This window comes from Microtus ochrogaster, linkage group LG5, assembly GCF_000317375.1.
Source record: "Microtus ochrogaster isolate Prairie Vole_2 linkage group LG5, MicOch1.0, whole genome shotgun sequence".
Lineage (NCBI taxonomy): Eukaryota > Metazoa > Chordata > Mammalia > Rodentia > Cricetidae > Microtus > Microtus ochrogaster.
Window position 1 is genome coordinate 37357392 of NC_022031.1, and position 21958 is coordinate 37379349.

Below are 21958 nucleotides of genomic sequence, written 5' to 3' on the forward strand. Positions count from 1 at the left end.
TGGTCTACAGAGCTAGTTCCAGGACAGGCTCCAAAGCCGCAGAGAAACCCTGTCTCGAAAAACAAAAAAATAAATAAATAAATAAAAAAAATAAAGTATGACCTAATTATTTTTTTTTGGATTTCCTCAGTGTCTGTTGTTAGCCCCCCCCATGTTTCTGATTTTGTTAATTTGAATATTCCCTCTCAGTTTTTTAGTTAATTTGAATAAGGGTTTGTCTATCTTAATGATTTTCGCAAAGAACCAACTCTTTGTTTCTTTGAGTCTTTGTATTGTTCTTTGTTTCTATATTAATTGATTTCAGCTCTCAGTTTGATTATTTCTTGCTAGCTCCTCCTCCTGGATGAGCTTACTTCTTTTTGCTCTAGAGCTTTCAGGTGTGCTGTTAAATTGCTAGTGAGAGAGTTCTCCGAATTCTTTATATCGGCACTTAATGCTATGAACTTTGAACCTCTTACCACTGCTTTCATTGTGTCCCGTAAATTTGGTTATGTTGTGCATTCATTTTCATTGAATTCTAATAAGTCTTTAATTTCTTTGCCTTAACTTAGTTTTCATTCAGTAGAGTTGTTCAGTTTCCGTGAGTTTGTAGGCTTTCTGCTATTGTTGAAATCCAGCTTTAATGCATGGTAGTCCTATAGGTAAGGGAGTTATTTCAGTTTCTTGTCTCTGTTGAGACTTGCTTTGTGAGCAGGTATGTGGTCAGTTTTGGAAGAGGTTCATGAGATGCTAGGAAGAAGGTGTGTTCCTTTGTGTTTGGGCGAAATGTTCTGTAGATGTCTGTTAGGTTCATTTGATGTATAGCCAGTTAGCTCCAGTGTTTCTCTGCTTAGTTTCTCGCTGGATGCCCTGTCTATTGGCAAGAGTAGGTTTTGAAGTCTCCCACATTAGTGTGTGACAATCAGCTTGTGATGTAAGCTGTAGCACTGTTTCTTTTATAAACGTGGGTTATACCAGGCGTTTTCTTTTGTGCCACCAACCAGCTCCCAAATCATGACATGGAGACTATGAGTTATGAATGCTTGGCCTAACTTAGGCTCATTCCCGGCTAGCACTTTGGACTTAAATTAACCTTCTTTTCATTATCTACTGTTTGCCTCAGGGCTTTTTACCTTTTCCCCCCATCTGTTTTATCTTCTTTTTCTGTTGTCTCTGACTGGCTGGCTGGCTGGTCGGTCCTGGGCATCTCCCTCTTTCTCTCCTCCTTTCTCTCTTTCCTAGGTTTCTTTTATTTTTCTCTCTCTAACCCTAGCTATTGGCCATTCAGCTCTTTATTAAACCAATCAGATGCTTTAGGCAGGCAAGGTAACATAGACACACATCTTTTCATAATTAAACAAATGCAACAAAAACAAATGTAACACATCTTTACATAGTTAAATATTCCACAGCAGTGGGTGCTCTTGCATTTGGGGTAGACATTAAGAATTGAAAGATCATTCTGAGGGATTTTTCCTTTGGTGAGTGTAAGATTTCCCTCTCTCCCTCCCTCCCTTCCCCCTCCTCTCCTCCCCCTTTCTCTCTCTCTCTCTTTTAAAAAATATTTATTATGTATACAATATTCTGTGTGTGTGTGTGTGTGTGTGTGTGTGTGTGTGTGTGTGTGTGTGTGTGTGTGCGCGCGCGCAAACCAGAAGAGGGCAGCAGACCTCATTACAGATGGTTGTGAGCCACCATGTGGTTGCTGGGAATTGAACTCATGACCTTTGGAAGAGCAGGCAATGCTCTTAACCGCTGAGCCATCTTTCCAGCCCCCTTTCTCACTTTTGAAACAGAATTTCTCTGTAGCTTTGGAGACTGTCCTGGAACTAGCTCTTGTAGACCAGGCTGGCCTTGAACTCACAGAGATCCGCCTGCTTCTGCCTCTAGAGTGCTGGGAGCTCCCCTATCTCTTGATTAGTTTTGGTTAGCTTTCATTTAATTGGAAAACCTTTTTCCAACCCTTTCCTCTATATTTGATGCTAAGGTATGTTTCTTGGGCATAGCAGAAGGATGGATTCTGTTTTCAATCCATCTGTTAGTCTGTTTCTCTTTACTGGGGAATTGACTGTATTGATAGCAATGACCAAATTACTGTTACTTTGTTGTTGTTGTTGTTGTTGTTGTTGGTGGTGGTGGTGGTGGTGGTGGTGGTGGTGGTGGTGGTGGTGGTGGTGGTGGTGGTGTGTATAGTGTGTGTGTGTGTGTTTCTTTTGGTTTTGCTGGTGGGAGGTTATTTCCTATGATTTCGTAGGTATAGTTAACCTCCTTAGGTTAGAGTTTTCCTTCTAGGGCCTTCTGAAGGGTTGGATTTGTGAATATTGTTTAAATTTGACTTTATCATGGAATATCTTGTTTTCTCCATCTTTGGTGATTGAAAGTTTGCTGTGTGGTCTCTTAAAGAGTCTGCAGCACATCTGTCCAGGCCTTTCTGACTTTTAGAGTTTCCTTTGAGAAGGCAGATGTAATTCAGGTATGCCTTTTATGTTACTTGGTCTTTTTCCCTTATAACTTTTGATATTCTTTGTTTGTTATGTGTATTTGGTGGTTTGGTTATGTGGCGAGGGGACTTTCTTTTCTTGTCCAGTCTATTTGTTGTTCTGTAAGCTTCTTGTGCCTTTATAGGCATCTCCTTCTTTAGTTAGGAACATTTTCTTATATGATCTTGGTGAAATATTTTCTGGGCCATTGAGCTGGGTTTCTTAGGTTTGGTCTTTTCACAGTGTCTCATATTTCCTAAATGTTTTATGTCAAGAATTTCCTTTTACTAATGTATCTATTTCTTCTGTGCTGTCTTCAATGCCTGAGAGTCTCATCTCTTGTATTCTGCTGGTGAAGCTGGCCTCTGTAGTTCCTCTTTACTTACCTAAAGTTTTCCTTCCAGAATTCCTCCAGTTTGTATTTTCTCTATTGTTTCTATTTCCATTTTCAGTGCTTGGACAGTTTTGTCTCCTACAACTTTTTTTGTTCTTTTTGGCCTTCTTTATTTCCTTCAACCTTTTGTTAGTCTCTTCCTTGATTTCTTTAGTTTATTCATTTCCTCCCTGAAGCCCTCGGTCACCTACGTAAAGTTGGCTTTAAGGATGTTTTCATGTGCTCCAGCTGTGTTGGAATAGTCGGGCTTGCTGTGGTCGGATAGCTGGACTCTGGGGACATATTACCTGGCTGTTACTGTGCTGTTACACTGGCCTCCAGGCTGTTGTGTTTGTGGTGATACAGGTCTAAGTGCCTCCTCAAGAGTTTCCTCTCTGGTCTTCTGGCCTGTGGTTGAGCAGGGGGTCTTCACCTGAGTTGGGGGCTGTACTTCTGGTGACCAGTGTAGTCTCTTATGGAGCAGGGCACCTCTTGAGTTTGTGGCTGGAGTTCTGGTGGTTGTCTGCAAGGCCTGTGATCCAGGAGGGAGTCTCTGCTTGTATTGGGGGCTGGGTCAAGGTGATGAGAAGTGGGGGTGTTGGGGATAGATTGGGGGCACTGAGAGTTGGGTAGGTACACTAGCAGGCGGCTCACCTGGAGTTCTGGCAGCCGGGGTAAATGACTTCTGGTTGTAATCCTAATAAGATACTTATATATATTAATGCTAATAGCATTCTCCCTGCATGTTCACCTGCAGGGCAGAAGAGAGCATCAGATCTCATTACAGATGGCAGTGAGCCACCATGTGTTGTTGGGAATTGAACTCAGGACCTCTGGAAGAGCAGCTAGTGCTGCTAACCTCTGAGCTATCACTCCAACCCCTAAAACAATTTTTTTAAAACCATATTTACTGTGTATGTATGTATGTATGTATGGCATCTAAGCAGAAGTGTGAGAACAACTTGGGATAGTTATTCTCTTCCTGTCGTGTTCATCCTGGCTACCACAGTCGAGTCTCCAGGCTTGGTGGCAGCACCTTTACCTGCTGGGCCATCTCAGCAGCTCCCAGAACAAAACTGTGTCATCACTTTTCATAAGTCTTCAGATATAACCTCACATTTATATTAGATGTTTTAAGGGTGAAAAACTTTAAACTTGACTGTAATTTCTTTGAAAACTACTTTGTGAACAGGGTTTTCACAGTGGCTTCTTTGCTTTCCAGGACTATCCTGTTAAGTGTAATCTCACTGCTTAATGAGCCCAACACCTTTTCTCCAGCCAACGTGGATGCTTCAGTGATGTTCAGGAAATGGAGGGACAGTAAAGGAAAAGACAAGGAGTACGCTGAGATCATCAGGTGAGTCAGAGTGTAGCATTCTGGACCTCATTGCTCACGTGCAAACTTCAATATCCTGTTATTTTAAAACAATTCTCAGCTTATGGAGTAGGAATCTAAGAGAACCCAGAACAGAAACAAAAAACAAAACCTCATTAGAAAGCAGGGCCGGTAGACACACGGGATGGGACGGATGTATTTTAAACAGGGCTAGCCTTGAACGCAGAGATCAGAGATCCAACCTCTGCCTCCTGAGTACTGGGTACAGTGTACATCACTGTGCCCTGCTTGTCTTTCATGGTCAGCCATTGAGGTGAATTATTTATGTCAAGAATCAAGGGGCTGGAGAGATGGCTCAGAGGTTAAGAGCACTGACTGCTCTTCCAAAGGTCCTGAGTTCAATTCCCAGCAACCACACGGTGGCTCACAACCATTTTTATTGAAATCTGGTTCCCTTTTCTGGTATGCAGACAGAACACAAGTAGTGTAAGTGGTAAAGACTACAGGAATATGTGCAAAGCCTGGGACAAACTAAAGCTTCAGGGAAGCAGTGTTCTTATGTTTTCAGTTTTTCCAGTCCTCCATCTTGACACACCACCACTGGGTGATGGGAGACTGTGAAGAGCACTCCAGACCGAGACTCAGTGACATGGGGATCTAGCAGCCAAGGGGAGGAAGCTGAGGAATCAGCTTCGTGCATTAAAGGCACCGCAGATATGCTGGGCTCTAGCTAAGAGCTGGCTGGATTGCTTGATACATGCCCTGGGTTTGATTCCCAACACCCTTCCCCCCATACACACACACACAAACAAGGCTGACTCTAAATTCATAAAAAGCCAGTAGTAGCTGGGCGGTGGTGGCGCACGCCTTTAATCCCAGCACTCGGGAGGCAGAGGCAGGCGGATCTCTGTGAGTTCAAGACCAGCCTGGTCTACAGAGCTAGTTCTAGGACAGGCTCCAAAGCCACAGAGAAAGAGAAACCCTGTCTCGAAAAACAAACAAACAAACAAACAAACAAAAGCCAGTAGTAGCATCTGTAATCCCTGAGCCCTCAGCAGGAGATGGGAGGCAAAGACAGGATTACAGTGAAGAGATTTTTGTCTCAAACAAGGCTAAAATGTTAAGCAAGGAGCCTCTATGATGGCACCTGCCTTAGTGTGCTGCAGGGTACCTCACCTATCTGGAGTATTCAAAGTGAGTGATGAGAATATTTATTGATTATGGTTGGTTACAAGTTTCTTAAAAACAGAAGCTTACACCAAGTAACATGGGTTTTGGGCATAATCCCCACATAAGGAGACTTAAGGGCCTGGCCAGGGGATTAGAGTTGAAGGCCAGTGTATGTTAGTGACATCCTCTTATACAAAAGCAGACTCGCACAAACCATTGTGTCATTCTCTGTTCAGGAAACAGGTCTCGGCCACTAAGGCTGAAGCAGAAAAGGATGGCGTGAAGGTCCCCACAACCCTGGCAGAATACTGCATCAAAACTAAAGTGCCTTCCAATGACAACAGCTCAGATCTTCTGTATGACGACTTGTATGACGACGACATTGATGATGAAGACGAGGAGGAAGAGGACGCCGACTGTTATGATGATGATGATTCTGGGAACGAGGAGTCGTGACATGTTCCTTCAGTGCCCCTGTACTGCCCTGACGTCTCAGGCCAAAGGGAGGGGAGCAAGTGGGGATCTATGGTGGCCCCTCAGCAAAAACTTACTCATGGGGTGGGGAAACACACAGCTCCTGCTGACTCCCCGCGGATCTCAGTTTGCTCCTTTTTATGGACCTTTACTGGAGAGAAAGTACCCTCCACAGAATGTCTGAATTCTTGCATTCTTTACCCTTCCATCACTGTATTGATTCTTTTTAAAGGAAAAAAAAAGCCACCACCCTTCAAACTCCCACCTCACTTCATCTCTGCAGAATGTTCACAGCAAAACACGTTTGTCTGTTTTTAGATTCTTGAAGAATTAGTCTGTTAAAGACATTATGTGTTTAAAGCTGGGAACTCACTGGGAGTCCACAAGTGCTGCATATATTGGTTAGCAAAAGAAAATGGGGGGAAAAAAAACACAAAACCAAAAAAAAAAAAAAACCACAAAACCCACAAAACAAACTTTAAAAAAAAAAAAAGCCAATTTGCCAAGCAAGGTTTAGCTGCTCCTTTCCATTAGTGCGTGTGCATTTGTTCAGCCCGTGGTGGTGAATTTTGTTTCTTTCCCTTCCTAAGGCTGGGATGCAGTGGGCATCAGGGACTTACTCTTGCTAATCCTGATGAAGTGTGCTGCTTCTGCCTCTATGACATCACCCCAACATGGAGGCTACAGCTACTCTGAGAGAAATCAGAGTTTGTTTTTTTGGAATTGATTGGGATCTAAAGCCTGAAATAAATATTCATACTTTACATAGAACTGAGCACTTGGTTGCTATTTATTTTAAAGATAGGGTATCTTTTTTTCTGAGTGGGGTGAGTGGGGGGACGTGAAAGGCAGTGTGTGTTTTAGTTATGAAAACAGAATTGAAAACTGTACCAGTTTTGATTGATGCTGCTGAGGGGGGAGTTCAAAAGCCGCTGTTGGGGGAGGAAACATCTCAGATACTCAAATGAGGGTTATTTTTTAAGTAACCATTTTTAATTATCAGTATTAATCCTAGGTGCCTGTGTTAAGATTTTGGTTTTCATCAAGCTGCTCCTCCTGGTAGTGACACTTGTGGGCGTGTGTGACCTTGATCTGGAAGGTACTTTGGGCCAGAGTGCAAGCAGGAATTGTTCCTGGAGCTTCCCCTAGGCTTATCTCAGTTTTGGCAGGGCTGCAGTTGCTGCAGCTGTTTCCCAGATCTCAATCACGTCTTGCTTCAATCAAGAGTGAACTCCTTTAGCCTTCACCATCCAGGGACTTCAGATTTGAAGTAAAATTTTTGTTCCTGTTTCAGCAAACTGCTATGACATAAAACTAGTTTTCAGAAGGATAGGATGCTACGATCCTTGTGTACCAGCTCAGATAGGAACTGGGGAGGATGGATCCTCCACTGTCGAGTAGGCGCCCCTTCCTTTCTGATCTCAGGGTTTTCATTCACTTTGAACGCTCCTGACTGAATGCTATTTCCCAGTTCTTTGACCTCTAAAGTTGGGTCTGTTCTTCAATGAGAATGTTTAGTCCAGAAATGTTTCAATAGTAAAGACTTAAAATTCCTCTCAATACTCCCGGATAGCCTGCAGCCCTGGATCCGTACGTAGTGCTGTTCTTCTTTCCCCTTACACCCAGCCCACTGAAGCTAAAGCATCTCACTCCCAGGCATGGTAAGCACCTTGGCATCGTGGGAGGCTCCCTGTTGGCCTCTGTGGAGCCAGAGAGGCAAGTGGAGGTGGGCCTCTCAGCTTCTGTTGACATTACTGTTAAGGCTAGGTTTGCATTTGATGCAAAAAGAACAGCTTTTTAGTCTAATCAAGGCCGCACTGGGCTGAGTGGAGAAAGTATATAGTGACATGATTCTGTTGTTGCCTCTCTCATACTATTCCAGAATCCTATCAGCAACGCTCTACTTTTGGAGGCCCTTCTTCCCCCTCTCCTGGCCATTATTTGCTGGGTTCCATCTTGTCCACTGGAAGGGAAATGTATAGCTCTCTTGAAAAATCACCCTGATGCACAAGGTTTACATTTAGTTTACAACTAAAAAGATTCAGATGCGATTTTCAATTAAACCAGCGGACACAACCAATTTTAGTAGTTTCCTTAGCTAAAACTGTTTTTTTCAGTTTAACTTATGAGAAAAGTTTACCCAATGCATTTTGTGTTTTCTCCTTAATGGTTTATTTTGTCTTTTTCTGCCCATCTGTCTCCTAATAAAAAATGTGAAATAAAATATACCTGTATTGCTACTTCCCCATGGGTCATCCCTCCCCACCCCCACCTGGACAATAGCCAGGTCTCACTTGGGCTCCAGGGACCTTTTTTTAGAGCCCACCTTTAGTCAATAACCTCCATTAGTCCCCTCATTCATGGGGCAGAGGAACAAAGATTGCTGCAGGAGACTACACAGGGGGTGTTCCTGCCTCAGTTGGCCAGAATCATGAGTCAACAGCTACAGGGGTCTGATGGCTGACTACTGTTCCTGACTAAAGCAGATGTCTGCCATTGTGAACCCCAAATCCTCCAAACTTCAAATAGTCTCATCTAAGTAGATATGGCTCACTTCAAACTCACTAATCCCCAACTCTGCCTGGCTCTGGGATTACACCCTTTGCTCCCTTTCCCCCAAAACCTGTCCTCAGAGCATTTTGAATGAAGTGTGCTCCTCTTATGTAGCCTAGTCTGAAACAGTGCTGTGGAGTTGGAGCTGACACTTGTAGGTAGACCTATCCCACTGTCAGCGGAAGCAAGGGGCAGGCACAGGCAGCTATGGGCCTGGAGTAATAATAGTAATAATTGGCTTCCTTTCAGGTTCCAGTCACTACCCTGGCACTTCTGCTCTCCGGACCATTATAACAGATGGCCAGAAAGGGCATATTAGCTTTTCTGAGCACCGCCTAGGCCTACAGAGAAAGGTCAAAAGACAATTCAAGTGGCTGTCCTTGTGAGGTCCAGTGACTCCCAAACCATCCGTAGTCACAGTAGTACACAGAGAACCAGCTTGCTCTCAGAACTTTATTAGGTGGAGTTTGGATGAGAGAAAACCCTGAAACAGTTGCCCGCCTGGTTTAGGACAACTGGTATGGAGCAGCCTTTGTTTGGTACTGGCTTTCACTGAGATGGAAGCGGATTGATTTCATGGGAGCTGACTGGCTGAACATCTTGAGACCCAGTTCAGATTCTGTTTTAAATGGTTGGTCAAAGGCAAGCCCCTAGGGTAGGGCCAAACCAGAAGGCCTTGCTGTGACAGGCAGATGGGTTTTTGCTGGACAGGGGTCATCTCTGCTATTCCCAGATTAAGATCTGTTGGAATGGGGACCATGACAAAAATCAGTTTCTCAAAAACAGTATGAATTACAGAGGGTAGAAACAATGGTTCACAGTGAGCGAGATAAAAGTCGTGATTCTTCATTGATACCTGACCCCAGTCCCCAAACCAGCAGTCCTTCAAATAGCCCACTGAGCCGGGAGCCACGTAGGAGGCCAGAAGGAAGAAGGGGTGGGGCTTGCTTGGCTACAGTGAGGGTGTCCACATGGGAGAGCACACACCCCAGCTCCTCCGGGCTTATATCACATTTACAAACACATACATAAATACATCACATACAACAGTGGGTCTGGGAGGCAGGCTTCCCATAGAGGCTCAGCTGACACAGGTCTCAAGAATTCTAGGAAAGGGCACCGTGCTCCCAGAAATGTGCTCCATGTGTTCTCTCCTGCCCAAGAGCCCACCCTCGTTTTTTTCAGGGTCTAGTTTGTCCAGTATGGAGAGCTGCCATAGGTGGGTTTGGAGGCTTGAGACTTGGGCTGCAGGGAGCTGGGCTGGCTGCGCTGACCAGAGCCACTCTGAGGAGGAAGAGGAGAAAAGGCTATAAAGGCGGGCACAGAACCCCAGGCCCATGGTAGGGAGGCTGCCTCCATTACTGCGCTCACCGGGGTATCCTGCGGTAGGTGGTGGTGCAGCATCTGGGAGTGGGGCTGCTGGTGGGCCGGCATGATATGCAGGAACGGTGCAGGTGCATAACCAGCTGCTGCTCCAGGGGCCAGCGGCCCGGTGGAACCCAAGGCAGAGGGCAGGCTGAAAGGTGGGGGTGTCCCTGCGTGAAATCCCTGCTTGTCAAAGTTCTGTAGGACAGAGATGACAATGAGAAGCTCAGGTTGAACTGTTCTCTCGTCTACCTGCTCCCCTTTGTAGGTCCTCACCTGTGTCTTGTTGTAGACAGAACCAGTCATATCCGGTAGACCAGTGGTGCCTGAAGATACCGATACTCCTAAGAGGAAAGACAGTTAAGTGCTGCTGCCTGCCTCAGAGAGGAGACAAGTATTGCAGGCCCTAGCCCTGGAGAGGAAGTGACACTACCTTTGCCAGGCCCAGATCCAGCTGACTTGTTTGGTGCCTGTGATGATCCACCATAGCCACTCTTGGTGTAGTCTCCTGCCGCTGTCCCCTGGGTCAAATCATCATAACCTAGCATGGCAGGGTACAAAAGGCATGTGTGGGCTAAGCAAATCTGTCCAACCCTGTGCCCCTCAGTACGGAGTTATGCCCTTACCTGTGCTGTAAGTGTGCTGCCCATAGCCACTGGCCTGCTGAAAAGGGGTAGGGGGAGTGCTGAGGGTCACACCGTGCTGCTTTGCTGAGGTCGGTGGGACCTAGTGGGACAGGACAGGCAGGTGAGGGTGGAGTGTAAGAATAAGGCAAAGAGATCAGGCAGATTTCTGAGCCTCTGGCAAAACTAAATCACAGCCAAGAGAACCAGCCTTTTCCTAAGAGCAATCCATGATGGATAAAAGGCAGCCGGGAAACAGAATCTGACCTGAGCAGTAATCCTCAAGGCCAAATTGTAAGGCATTGGGGCTCGTGGCCACACTCGCTCACTGCTGACAGATGCCTCGAGGACCCCCAGCCCCGGGACAATCTGAAAATACTCACAAACATAGTGGGTCCATACTGGAAGGCACTGGGCACGCCTGTGTAGTAGGGGAGGCCGGTATAGCTGTACCCAGGTGGCAGAGCAGGATTCAAAAAGGGCTGCTGTGCCGTGTGGTGGGTCTGAGATTGACTCTGCTGTGCCTGAGCTGGTGTTGGAGGTGCAGGGGATGCAGAGTCTCCTCGGCCAAACTTTGTGACGTCACCTAGAAGAACAGCAGGCTAAGCTGTTAGGTCTGACTGACAGCCCTTCTGGCCTCCTATGGCTACGAGCCAGCCCATCGCCTCCCTCTCTTACCCACAGAGCCAACTAACCTGAGTATGGATTATTAGCTAAACTTCCATCTCGGCTGGCAAGGGGTGTGGGTGCTGCAAAAGGAATTCCATAGTAATCCTAGAAAAAAAACCAAGGAGACTCACTGAGCATATCCGGCTGACAGAACACAGGCACTCTGGTGATGCCTCTCCAAGTGCCTATGACAGGAACCTTGGTGCAAACAGCTCCAAGTCCCTGCTTCAACACCTGTTTTTTCACCATGTGGAGATTTGGTAAACGCTACAGAGCAAACCAACTTTACTGGCCTTAGCTGAGTGAGTGACTCTAATGAAGAGCCACCAACAAGGCAGAAGAGGCAAAGCCTGGGAGGCTTACAGGGGCCAGAGCAGTGCTAAGTGGGTAGAGGACCCGGTGTCTAGGCCCTGCCTATCCCAGTCTCTCCCAATTCATTTGCACCAGCAACAACGACACTGCAGAGCAAGCTTGAGAGCGGCAGCTGCAAAGACTAAGAAGGTTGTGCTCTTGGGTGAAGAAGTCCTGCCGTGGCCCTTACCAGCCAGGGTTCTGGGCTGTGTATTCCTCCCTCAGCTGGGAATGGCACTCAAATCCTCTGGGCTCTAGTCTAGTAAACTCCAGGGAAATCATGGACTTCTCAGATAGAATCCCAAAGAAGCCCAGGAAACAGCAAACAGCTTGCAGAAGCCCAAATGAAGACTGGTGGGGAGGGTGCCCAGACGAGAAATCCAAAGGAAGGTGAAAATATGATCCAAGGGAAAACTTAAAGCTGTTTGCCCTATGGGTGCACTGGAGATGTCCTCTAAGATACAGCCTTTTAAAAGAAAAAGGAAGGGCTGGAGAGATGGCTCCAAGGTTAAGAGAATTGGCTGCTCTTCCAGCAACCCACTTAGCTGTTCACAACTGTAACCAGTTCCAGGGATCTGAAGCCCTCTTTTACCCTGTGGGCACCAGGTACACATCTGGTACACTACACAACATGGGAAGTTGGGGGTAGCGGAGAAGGAGCAGGCAGCCCCACGCTTGGGTAGAAGTCTCTTCCTCTGAGGAACACGGAAGACCACATTCTGTGTCCGCCACTGACTGCCTTGGCTTACCACTGTGCTTTCCCACAAGGCCCATTATTTTATCTCTAGACCCAGAATCAGAACAGACAGCCCTGGTTGGAAGTGAGGCACCAGCACCAGGGCCAGCAGGATAAAGCCAGGTGACTCCGATAAAGTGAGCCAATCCTGCCCCCATTCCATACAGGGAGAAAAGCAATGCTGCCCCCATGAGCGCGACCATTGGCCGCTCTCTGAGGAAGACAACACTAAAACCCAAGGGCAACTCTCAGATCACGAATTATATATTTGCTTGCTTGTTCTGAGACAGGATCTCAACACACAGCCTATGTTGGTCTTGAACTCAAACTTAGTCTCTCTGGGATTACAGGAACAAACTTCCACGTTCAGATGTTCTTTGTTTTCTTAAAGAAAACGAAAAAGAAATAAGAGTAGGAAAACGGGACTAGATTTGGTACAGGGCACGGCTTACATGTGATCTTGGTCTAAAGTCTCTCAGATTCCCCAGGATGACCACTGCTCAAAAGAAATGGTCAAACCAAATGTAGGACCACACACAGCTTCTCAAAGGCGGTGTGGAGGAATCCCATAGCTGAGGAGTCAAGCAAGGAAAGGAGGAGAGCCCCGAGACTCTGAGCTACCCAGGTCCACTATGTCATTTCGTACTCACCATTGGCAGCCGAGACTGCAGCATTTGGAGCTCATCATATCCGTAGATCTGCAGGAGAATTAGCAGATCAGGGACCACACCAAAGCCACCTCAGGTACCAAAACAGATACACTCAAGAATGGGACCGGGGTCAGGTGCTATAGGAAAAGATCTCGTCTACATAAAGTCTAGGAGGAAGACACATCAGGTATTGGGTGGACAGAGACAGGGAGAGATGAGCTGCCTCAGGTAGCCCGTTTATCATGTCCTGCAAGGAACCAGCCCCTAAGCCAACCAGAGTTCCACTATGTGCTCACCGGGTAAGCAGGGAGCAGTCCTCCAGGGCCCACGAGGTACTGATTGTGTAGCAGAGGAGGCACCCCTTGAGGCAGGTTTGGGGGTGCTTTGCCTAAAAAGAAGAAAAATCAAACAACAGATTTCCTACCCCCTTCAACATGAGGCCTGGAAGTTCACTGGTGGAGGTGGGGGAGGGGTACGTAAGGGACATACCTGAGGTCACCAAGGCTGTGGCCCTGGTACTGTTGCTGGGCACGCTCACAGTAGTCCCAGGCAGGACAACTCCCGAGGATGGGGCACTTGGGGCAGAGGTTGCAGCTGTGGAGAAGGTGGCTGAGGATGGGGTGCTCTCCACACTGGCATGCTGTCGAGACAAAAGTCAAGATGTGTGGATTTGATAGCAAGAAAGGAAGAGTTGGGACAGGCAGGAGTCCAGACAGATCTATGACACAACAGGCAGTGGGCAATGCCAGTACTTGGCGACTATAAATTGAGGGAGAATCACTCTGTCTCAGGGTCAATGTAGCCAGATTCAGTCAACAGGACTGAACACAAAGACTATTAAACTGGTCTGGAGGCTACTGGTCTGGACTATTAAACTGGTCTGGAGACTATTAAACTGGTCTGGAGGCTGGTCCAGCGTGGTCCACAGAGTGAGTTCCAGACCAGTCTGAGACTGTTAACCCCAGTGGCTAAGAGCACATGCATCTCTTCTAGAAGACGGGAGTCTCTGCTCCTACCCCAGTGTTACAAAACAGCAAATGGGGGTTACGTATAGTCTCATGGAAAGGGCAGCTCTCCAAGGATGGGGAGCACCCAAAAGACAATCAATCCACAATGATTTTGGAAATAGGGAAGAGATGTCACTTTATATTTTAAGGTGCTGGAGAGATGGCTCAAGGTCAGCATGTACAGTTCTGTTCCAAGCACCCATATCCTATCAGAAGGCTCACAGCCTACTGTCACACCAACTTTAGGGGGGTTAATACCCTTTTCCAGCTCTATGTTTACCCACGCGCAGCCACACACAGACAACACCAAAAGATGCACACATAAATAAAAAGAAGGGAACTATAGAGATCGTTCAGTGATTAAAAGCACTGGCTACTCTTGCAGAGGACCTAGATTTGGTCCCCAGCACACACCTGGTGCCTCACAATCATCTCTAATCTCTGTGGTAGCAGGCACACAAAAGGTGCACATACATAAATGTCAGAAACACTCACAGGTATTCCTTCGCAGAAACCTCCACCCTGAAATGCTCCTGGCCTGGATTTCGTGACCTTCTAAAACATCTTTCCTCAAACTGTCTGTCTCTAGGCAAGCAAAGATGGTATGAAAGTCGGTCAAACCAGACATCTAATCACTACCACTAGCAAAGTCCCAAATGGCACCAGCAATGCAGTGCAATTTAGTTTACATCCTTTAGGCAGACACTGAGAGACTTGCAGACAGGAATAAGAAACTGAGGTGGTGAACCATGAGACTCTGGGTTATCTCTGACCAAAATGAACCAATTTCCCCACTACACACGGGAGGTCTTGGTATACTGTGCAGGAGTACTTACAGTGTGTGGTGTGCTTGTGGGACGTGCTGCGTGTGCAGAAGACAAGCTGTTCTGGTGGCTGGAGAGGGAACTAGAAGATAAAATAAAGCACAGGTCCAAACAACACAAGTTTTTTTCACAGAAGCAAGACCTACCTGGTTTAGCTATAATCAAGGGCAATCCTATCCCTGAGATTGCCTGGCTGGGAATCAGACTTCATGCCCGCTGCCCTTAGACTTCTGTGGCAAGTACTCCTACTGGTCAAAAGTGACTTACAGGGCTTCAATAAATTATAACCTATTTTGGCTATAAAAAGAATAAAACCAGGATTGTTTACCTGGAGAGTTCATTAAGACTGAGTCAAGAGAGGTTCTATGTGTTGCCCACACCTAAAAGTCCAGCTTAAATTCCAGTTAGATACAGAGTTGAAACAACTCACGTTTGCTCTCAACTAAATGGATCAAATAACTCTACCCAGAAGATATGGTAACAAGTTAATTTCTTTTCCTGTATCCTATTCCAATAATTTATGTCTGGAATCAGGACAAATTTAAATCAGATACATGTCATTCTTATTCCGTATTAAAGTGGCATGGGTCAAGAACTCGGGACAAGCAAGTTATTAAGTTCTACTGCTTCTCAGGAGACCTCGGACAGAGACATCAGAAGCAGTTAGGGTTTTCATATCACGTGTTGCTGGGCCACGACAGGTCAAAGTCTAAGCCAGTATTTTACAACACTCCACCAGAGGTAACAAATAAGCTTTGTTAATGGCATCACCTTGATAGGAACCCCACAAGTCTCCATCCCCTTTCTTTTCTGTCACCCACGTACCTGGTAAGTTGAGAAAGAGGGCTGCTGGACAGGTCCCCAGACTGGGACAAGGCGGGCAAAGTGGCAGTGTGTTGGGATGAGGGCAGAAGTACAGTGCAGGAGGTGGTGCTGGGTAAGGAGCCCACAGATGGGAGGGCTGCAGGGTCTGTCGTTTTTGGCTCTAAAATGGATGAAGTACCTGCAAGAAACGTATCTTTAGCCGCAGAAGCAACTCTTAGTACTGGAGACACAGTTGTTATCTGGTCACATTCAGATATGATATACAACATGCTACATTTCTTAGCATATCACCTAGCCATGTCACCAGACAGCTCTACTGCTTCACACAGGTGTGACAGGTGTGGACAGAGAACAGAAAAGGACACCCAATCCTAAGCTGTCTTGATGGGGACGTATTTCTCCCATTTTCAGAAACCTGACATGCACCCAGAGAAGAAAAGATGGGCCAACACGGATGTGTGTGTGCAGTGGACAAACTTCCCACAGAAAGCATGGCCCAAGGGAGAAGAGCAAGAACTCCCCAGAGCACCTCCACCCACATGAAACCAGTGAAGGTACAGGCTGCAAGGGGAAATGTGCAGCAAGAACTCACACCAACGTCTACTTGCAAATCCACAGTGGGAACTTCCTCTGTGTGTCTCACAGACACAAGGTTTTATGTTTCAGGGATGAGATGGACAGAACTGATGACCTTTGGAAAAGACTCAGCTTGATTGTCATCCACACATATAATAAGTCAGATATGTGCTTGGAAACACATCATCGTCTTTTCTCTCTTGCAGAACGCCCTGGGAAGAAGCACTCCACTCTAACAAGAAGGGAGAGTTCATAGCGGGCAAGTGGAAGGTTGGCCTGCAGCTTGGGCAACCTGGCTTCTTTCTGAGATAGCCAACTATGAACTTCTAAGCACCCAAGGATGACTTTGAACTCCTGATCCTTCTGCCACCTCTTGTATGCTGGATTTACACTGTATACCAACCACCACACCCATGTAGTTTTGATTCTCATGCCTTCCTAGGGCTACCATTACAGGCTCCTGCCAGCACACCTAGTAGGATATGTCCTGGAGATTAAACTCAGAGCTACATGTAGACTAAGTAGGCACTCTTCTGACCAATAGACAGACAGTGAGTGTGGTGACATAAATTAGACGTATGTGAGAAAACTGAGTAGGGCCATCACAGTTATTGATGTTGCTATATTACAATGATTCGTTTGGGTAAAAATTCTATTAGTGAAGGACTGTACAGGATACAAATAGTATAATATTTTAATTCATATTTGTGAGAGGGACGTGATTAATGTCAATGAATACTGAAACTGTTAGGATTTAATCATTAGGTTAAGGAGTATGAGAGTGGGTTGGACAGCCACAGTTCAACCCTGTCCTGGTAAAGGAGTAGGCTTTCATTTCCACAGTTTGGTCTAGTTGAAGCTATTTTTGTCTCTGAATAGATCTATAAAAATGCAGGAAAAATTATAAGGTTAATGCTGATTAATTCATAAATTTAGAATAGAATCGATAACGGAGTATGGTTTTATTGTTTGTTTTGCCTTTAATTCCAGCACTCGGGTGGCAGAGACAGGTGGATCTACAGAGGAGGTTCAAGGACAGCCTGGAACAAAGAGAAAGCCTGTCTTGAAAATCCAAAAAGGATTAACAGTTTGGAGTGAAATACCTTGTGTTTTGGGCGATTGAGAGGAATGTGCCAATTCTAGTTTAATGACTGGGAAAATAAAAGGTCAGGGTTGAGGGGTGAGTTTGAGGTAACTCCTGGATCTCTTAGCATCTGTTTCAGAAGATTAAGACAGCCACGAAGCATCTAACCCCAGACTAAGAGGCCAAAGGTCACCTCCACAACCAAGGATGACTTTGTAGAAGGCTCAGAGAAATGTTTTCTTTTTTTTTTAATATTTATTTATTATGTATACAATATTCTGTGTGTATATCTGTAGGTTAGAAGAGGGCACCAGACCTCATTACAGATGGTTGTGAGCCACCATGTGGTTGCTGGGAATTGAACTCAGGACCTTTGGAAGAGCAGGCAATGCTCTTAAACCACTGAGCCATTTCTCCAGCCCCGAGAAATGTTTTCTTGAAAAAGGGGCAGGAAGAGAGAGCGAGAACAGGCTGAGAATGGAGCATCTTACAGGCTCACTGGGGTTCCTAGACCCTTTACATTCATTAACTGTGAAGCCTGAGGTCATTCTGGCAGACATGGTGAATAAAACACCCTCTCCATAAAAGTAGTTTTGGGATGTGGTGTGGTAGTATACATCTTTAATCCTGCACACAGGGGTCAGAGGTAAGCAGAGCTCTTACAAGTTCGAGGGCAGAATGTAGGAATAGCAAACTCCAGGTTAGCCAGAGCTACGAGTGAGACTATCTCGAAAACAAACCAACAGTGGTTTCTAGAAAAAAGGTCAAGTACCGATTTTAGTGAATTAACCATTGATCAATTGGTGTTTCCAAATTATGTTACCCAAAATTTCACTGTTTGGTTTCCACAAGTGATAATGAGAACATAACACTTACTGTCCACCGTGTGCTGACTTCGGCTACCACCATGTCCGTTCTACAAAGAACAGAGAGAGTTAACACATGCACATGTCCAGACAACCACCCCGTGACTCTCGATGAGACCACATACGTACAGGTTAACAGAAGAGCAGTTGTTTTTTTCAAAGATTTTACTTTATCTTTATTTACGTGTATGTGTGTATGTCACTCGGGTAACATAAGCAGCTGGAAGACGGTCTCAGAGTAACAGGTGGGTACGATACACCTGAAGTGGGTGCAAGAGTAGGAAGGGCTCAACACTACGTAGCGTCTCCAGCCCATCTCTCACTTTTTAAAAATTTTTTTTCTCACTTTTTTTTTCAAATATTTATTTATTATGTATACAATATTCTGTCTGTATGTATGTCTGCAGGCCAGAAGAGGGCACCAGACCTCATTACAGATGGTTGTGAGCCACCATGTGATTGCTGGGAATTGAACTCAGGACCTCTGGAAGAGCAGGTAATGCTCTTAACCACCGAGCCATCTCTCCAGCCCCTCACTTCTTTTTTTTTTTTTTTTTGGTTTTTCGAGACAAGGTTTCTCTGTGGTTTTGGAGCCTGTCCTGAAAGTAGCTCTTGTAGACCAGGCTGGTCGCGAACTCACAGAGATCCGCCTGCCTCTGCCTCCCAAATGCTGGGATTAAAGGCGTGCGCCACCACCGCCCGGCTCTCACTTTTTTTTTTTAATATAAAAGGAAAATAAAATAAAAAAGGAGATACAATATCAAAAGAAGTGGGCATTTTGAAAACCAGATTCAAACTTTTGGAAAGAAATGAGGGCACAGGAGCTAAACAACTAAACAGCTATTGACCTGAACCAGAAGCCGAATCCCATCATAACCAATTCCTGACGCTTTCCATCTCATGAAAATTCTGTAATGCAAAAAAGTCTCTAAAATTTTGTTAAAAAAAAAAACCCTTTTTAAAAGAAGTAATAATAAAAAGAATCACACCTTGAGAAATATTTCTTCTCTTTCTTTTTCTTTTTTCTTGTCTTTTGAGACAGGGTTTTTCTGTATAGCTTTGGAGCCTGTCCTGGAACCAGCTCTGTAGAGGAGGCACCTCAAACTCACTGAGACCTGCCTGCTTCTGCCTCCCAAATGCAGCGATTAGACATGTGTACCACCACCCGGCAAGAAATATTTCTAAGAATAGATGAGATGTGACCTAAGCCACAGCTTTTCTGAAGATGGTTAGTACAGAGTGGGTTATGGTTATATTATCCACAAATTGTAGAACCTAAGTCAACTTGTTTAAACACACCTAAGTAAGGCATTGTGACAGAACTGACACTTGCCTCCACAGGCTGCAGAGGAAGCCACAGGACGTGCAATCTGCAGCAAAGGCCACGAGGTTCAGATACCATCTCCAGAAAGGAGCAACTACAGGAAAAAGAAGCTGAAAATTGTCCAACTAGGCCTGGAGAGAGAGCACTGCAGAAAGGGGGCTGGGCTGGCTGATCTTCCAGAGGGTCTGTATTGGATGCCCAGCCACACCCACATGGTGGCTCACAGTCTAGGAAATGCACCACACCCAGCTCAACACACTACACTTCATTCCACTTCACTAGAAATTCTCGTCTACAGCTGCTTCCCAACCTCACCCCTCGTTCTTCTCTGTCTACCAGCCACTGCCACGGTTTAGACTTTATCTGCCCTGTTGCTCTTCTCTCGAACTCTTAACAAAATAGTCCTTGAGATTATCTGAATGGATGTGTCCGGTATTCGTGGATCAAGCTATTCTTAAGAAGCAATAGATCAGGAAACAAAAATGCCAGTGATGGAGGCTAGATACACTATCCTGTAGTTCTTGGCCAGGAAGGTCCACAAAACAATACAAGCAAATTTCTTAACTGTTGATGGATCTCATTAGTGCTGGATTCTAAAAACCCTACTGCATGGCTCCACATGTTATCATCAACATGTCTTACTTGGCAGTGAACCTTGTATGCAATAATTCATACCAACCAGGCAAAAAGAACTCAACTGGTTAATAATGGTATGTCTGTTATGGGGAGTAATCGATGCTTTTCTGGTTGGATTTGATGACTATTCCACAGTAAACAGTTCACATCTGGTACTGCAGACCTTGCCAAAAGCCAGTCTGGAAAGCACTATTATTATTTTGATACAAGGAAAGTTCTTTTACCTAAACAACTACAACAGTCAAGCAAGATGGCTCTGTGAGCAAAGGCACTAGCTGCCAAGCCTGATGCCCATAGTTGGGTTAGCTCTTCGGGACACAAGATAGAGAGAACAACGCCGCAAGTTGTTCTCTTGACTTTCACCTCTCTCTGTCTCCCCCCCACACACACACTCAACAATTTTTTTCCTCCCATTTTTTGAGACACGGTGTCTCTGTTTAGTGCTGGCTATCTTACTCACTCTGTAGACCAGGCCGACCTTGAATTCAAAGATACATCTGCCTCTGCCTCCTGAATGCAGAGATAAAAGGCATGTGCCACCACTGCCTGGCTAATAAATAAATAATTTTTAGAGCATGATTTGCTAAAGTGCACACTAACTTGCAATGGAGGATATCGTAAGAAAAGAAACCCAGATGAATCACTTACAGCCACAGAGCCTGGAGCTGGGTCTGGTGGGCTCGCAGAGCTTTGGTATGCAATCCGTGTATGCACAGAATTTTGGTCGTAAGAGGAAGACGTAGTTACTGGGCTAGCGGAGCTCAGGGACGAGCTGCTCAGACTGGAGGAGGTAATGACTGAAGTTGTGTAGGTGGAGTTTTGTACAGCACTGGTCATTGGTAAAGAGGCATTCAAAGGGTCACTGAAAAGAGTACACGGTGTTAGACACACTGGCTCCATATCATACTGTATCTGTAGTGGCATTCACTACAGAACTGCACTAGTCTTTAATTTATCAGGCTTTCCCTCTAGATATGGAAAACCCAACTAAGAAAAATACCAAATCTATTTGCAAAATATTTCACTTAAGCAAAATGACGTGTTGGAGAGCTAAAAAAGTCAGGTCCCTGCTGGACTTCAGGGATTGCTAAGTACCGCCGCCGCCGCCATACAAGCCCAAAGGCTCCAGGTGCATTCAATGACCCAGCATTCTGCTACTAAGGCACTGGTAACACAGCAGTTACACCACAAGCAAAAGGAGAAAAGAACCTTAATGTCTACCAAACATGAATGTACCACACCTGCTCAGTAAAACGCTAGGCAATACAAGTTCACGCACATGTAGTATGGACGACCTTTGAAAACTGTTAAGTAAAAGCTAGGAGACACGAAAGCCACATTTTACATGATTCTAGTTACAGGACACCTCTAGATCAGACGAGTTCTGACATGGCTTTGTCAAAGGGAGGGAAGGAGTGGGAGAAATGAGTACCCGCTAAAGCAGAATCTGAGAAGTTAAACATGCTGAGCGCTGCACAACAGCATTACTAAGTTGTCTTCACCAATTTCTTAGACTCTGTTTTGTTCGACTTTGCAAAGAAAGGACTATGTTCAGTCATGACTAAAATGGGAAGTCTGTACCTTAAAGACGTTGGGTACAAGCTGATAGGACTCTGACAACTATTTTCACTGCCTGAAGCTGCTGGTCCAAACTCAGAGAGAGATGGTTCTGACCCAAATTCCAGGGCCCCAAATTGCACATTCAATCCCGTGACATCCGTAGAACCAGGCATTTCCACTGCAGAAGCAGGAACCTACAAAAGCAAAGCTCTGTCAGGATGGGAGGATGGGAGCTCCAGGACTCAAGGCTTATAACAGATTAAAGAAAATGGCTTCAGGTTGAACTCTCCCCCTGCGTGGGTTATGAGTCTCAGCCCCAGTGCACTGGTTCCCATCTCATCTCATCAATTAAAGACTCGTGTGATTGCAGCAAAAAAAAAAAAAAAGAAAGAAAGAAAAAGAAAGAAAATGGCTTCAGTGAGCCGCACTGGCAAAAATGGTGGAAGGAAGGAAGGAAGGAAGGAAGGAAGGAAGGAAGGAAGGAAGGAAGGAAGGAA

At 45.5% G+C, this 21958-nt stretch overlaps 2 protein-coding genes and 1 non-coding gene across 3 annotated transcripts in view; 1 reads left to right on the forward strand and 2 right to left on the reverse strand.

The window, feature by feature from the left end:
• The window catches only part of Ube2r2 (ubiquitin conjugating enzyme E2 R2), a 67265-nt gene extending 59242 nt beyond the window's left edge, over positions 1-8023 (forward strand). Inside the window, exons 4-5 of the mRNA XM_005362006.3 lie at positions 4055-4189; positions 5575-8023. Of these exons, the coding sequence (XP_005362063.1) occupies positions 4055-4189; positions 5575-5794 (355 nt within the window). The 3' untranslated portion in view covers positions 5795-8023. The remainder of the gene's footprint in view (positions 1-4054; positions 4190-5574) is intronic.
• A 757-nt stretch (positions 8024-8780) lies between these two features.
• The window catches only part of Ubap2 (ubiquitin associated protein 2), a 71833-nt gene continuing 58655 nt past the window's right edge, over positions 8781-21958 (reverse strand). Inside the window, exons 14-28 of the mRNA XM_026786601.1 lie at positions 21483-21655; positions 20550-20763; positions 17952-17991; positions 15416-15593; positions 14603-14672; positions 13249-13399; positions 13056-13147; positions 12760-12807; positions 11049-11127; positions 10737-10939; positions 10357-10456; positions 10164-10271; positions 10007-10074; positions 9737-9928; positions 8781-9649 (exon numbers count right to left, since the gene is read on the reverse strand). Of these exons, the coding sequence (XP_026642402.1) occupies positions 9554-9649; positions 9737-9928; positions 10007-10074; positions 10164-10271; positions 10357-10456; positions 10737-10939; positions 11049-11127; positions 12760-12807; positions 13056-13147; positions 13249-13399; positions 14603-14672; positions 15416-15593; positions 17952-17991; positions 20550-20763; positions 21483-21655 (1812 nt within the window). The 3' untranslated portion in view covers positions 8781-9553. The remainder of the gene's footprint in view (positions 9650-9736; positions 9929-10006; positions 10075-10163; positions 10272-10356; positions 10457-10736; positions 10940-11048; positions 11128-12759; positions 12808-13055; positions 13148-13248; positions 13400-14602; positions 14673-15415; positions 15594-17951; positions 17992-20549; positions 20764-21482; positions 21656-21958) is intronic.
• On the reverse strand, positions 16109-16190 carry LOC113457754. The gene has a single exon (XR_003378255.1). It is a non-coding gene; the product is annotated as a small nucleolar RNA SNORD121A (small nucleolar RNA).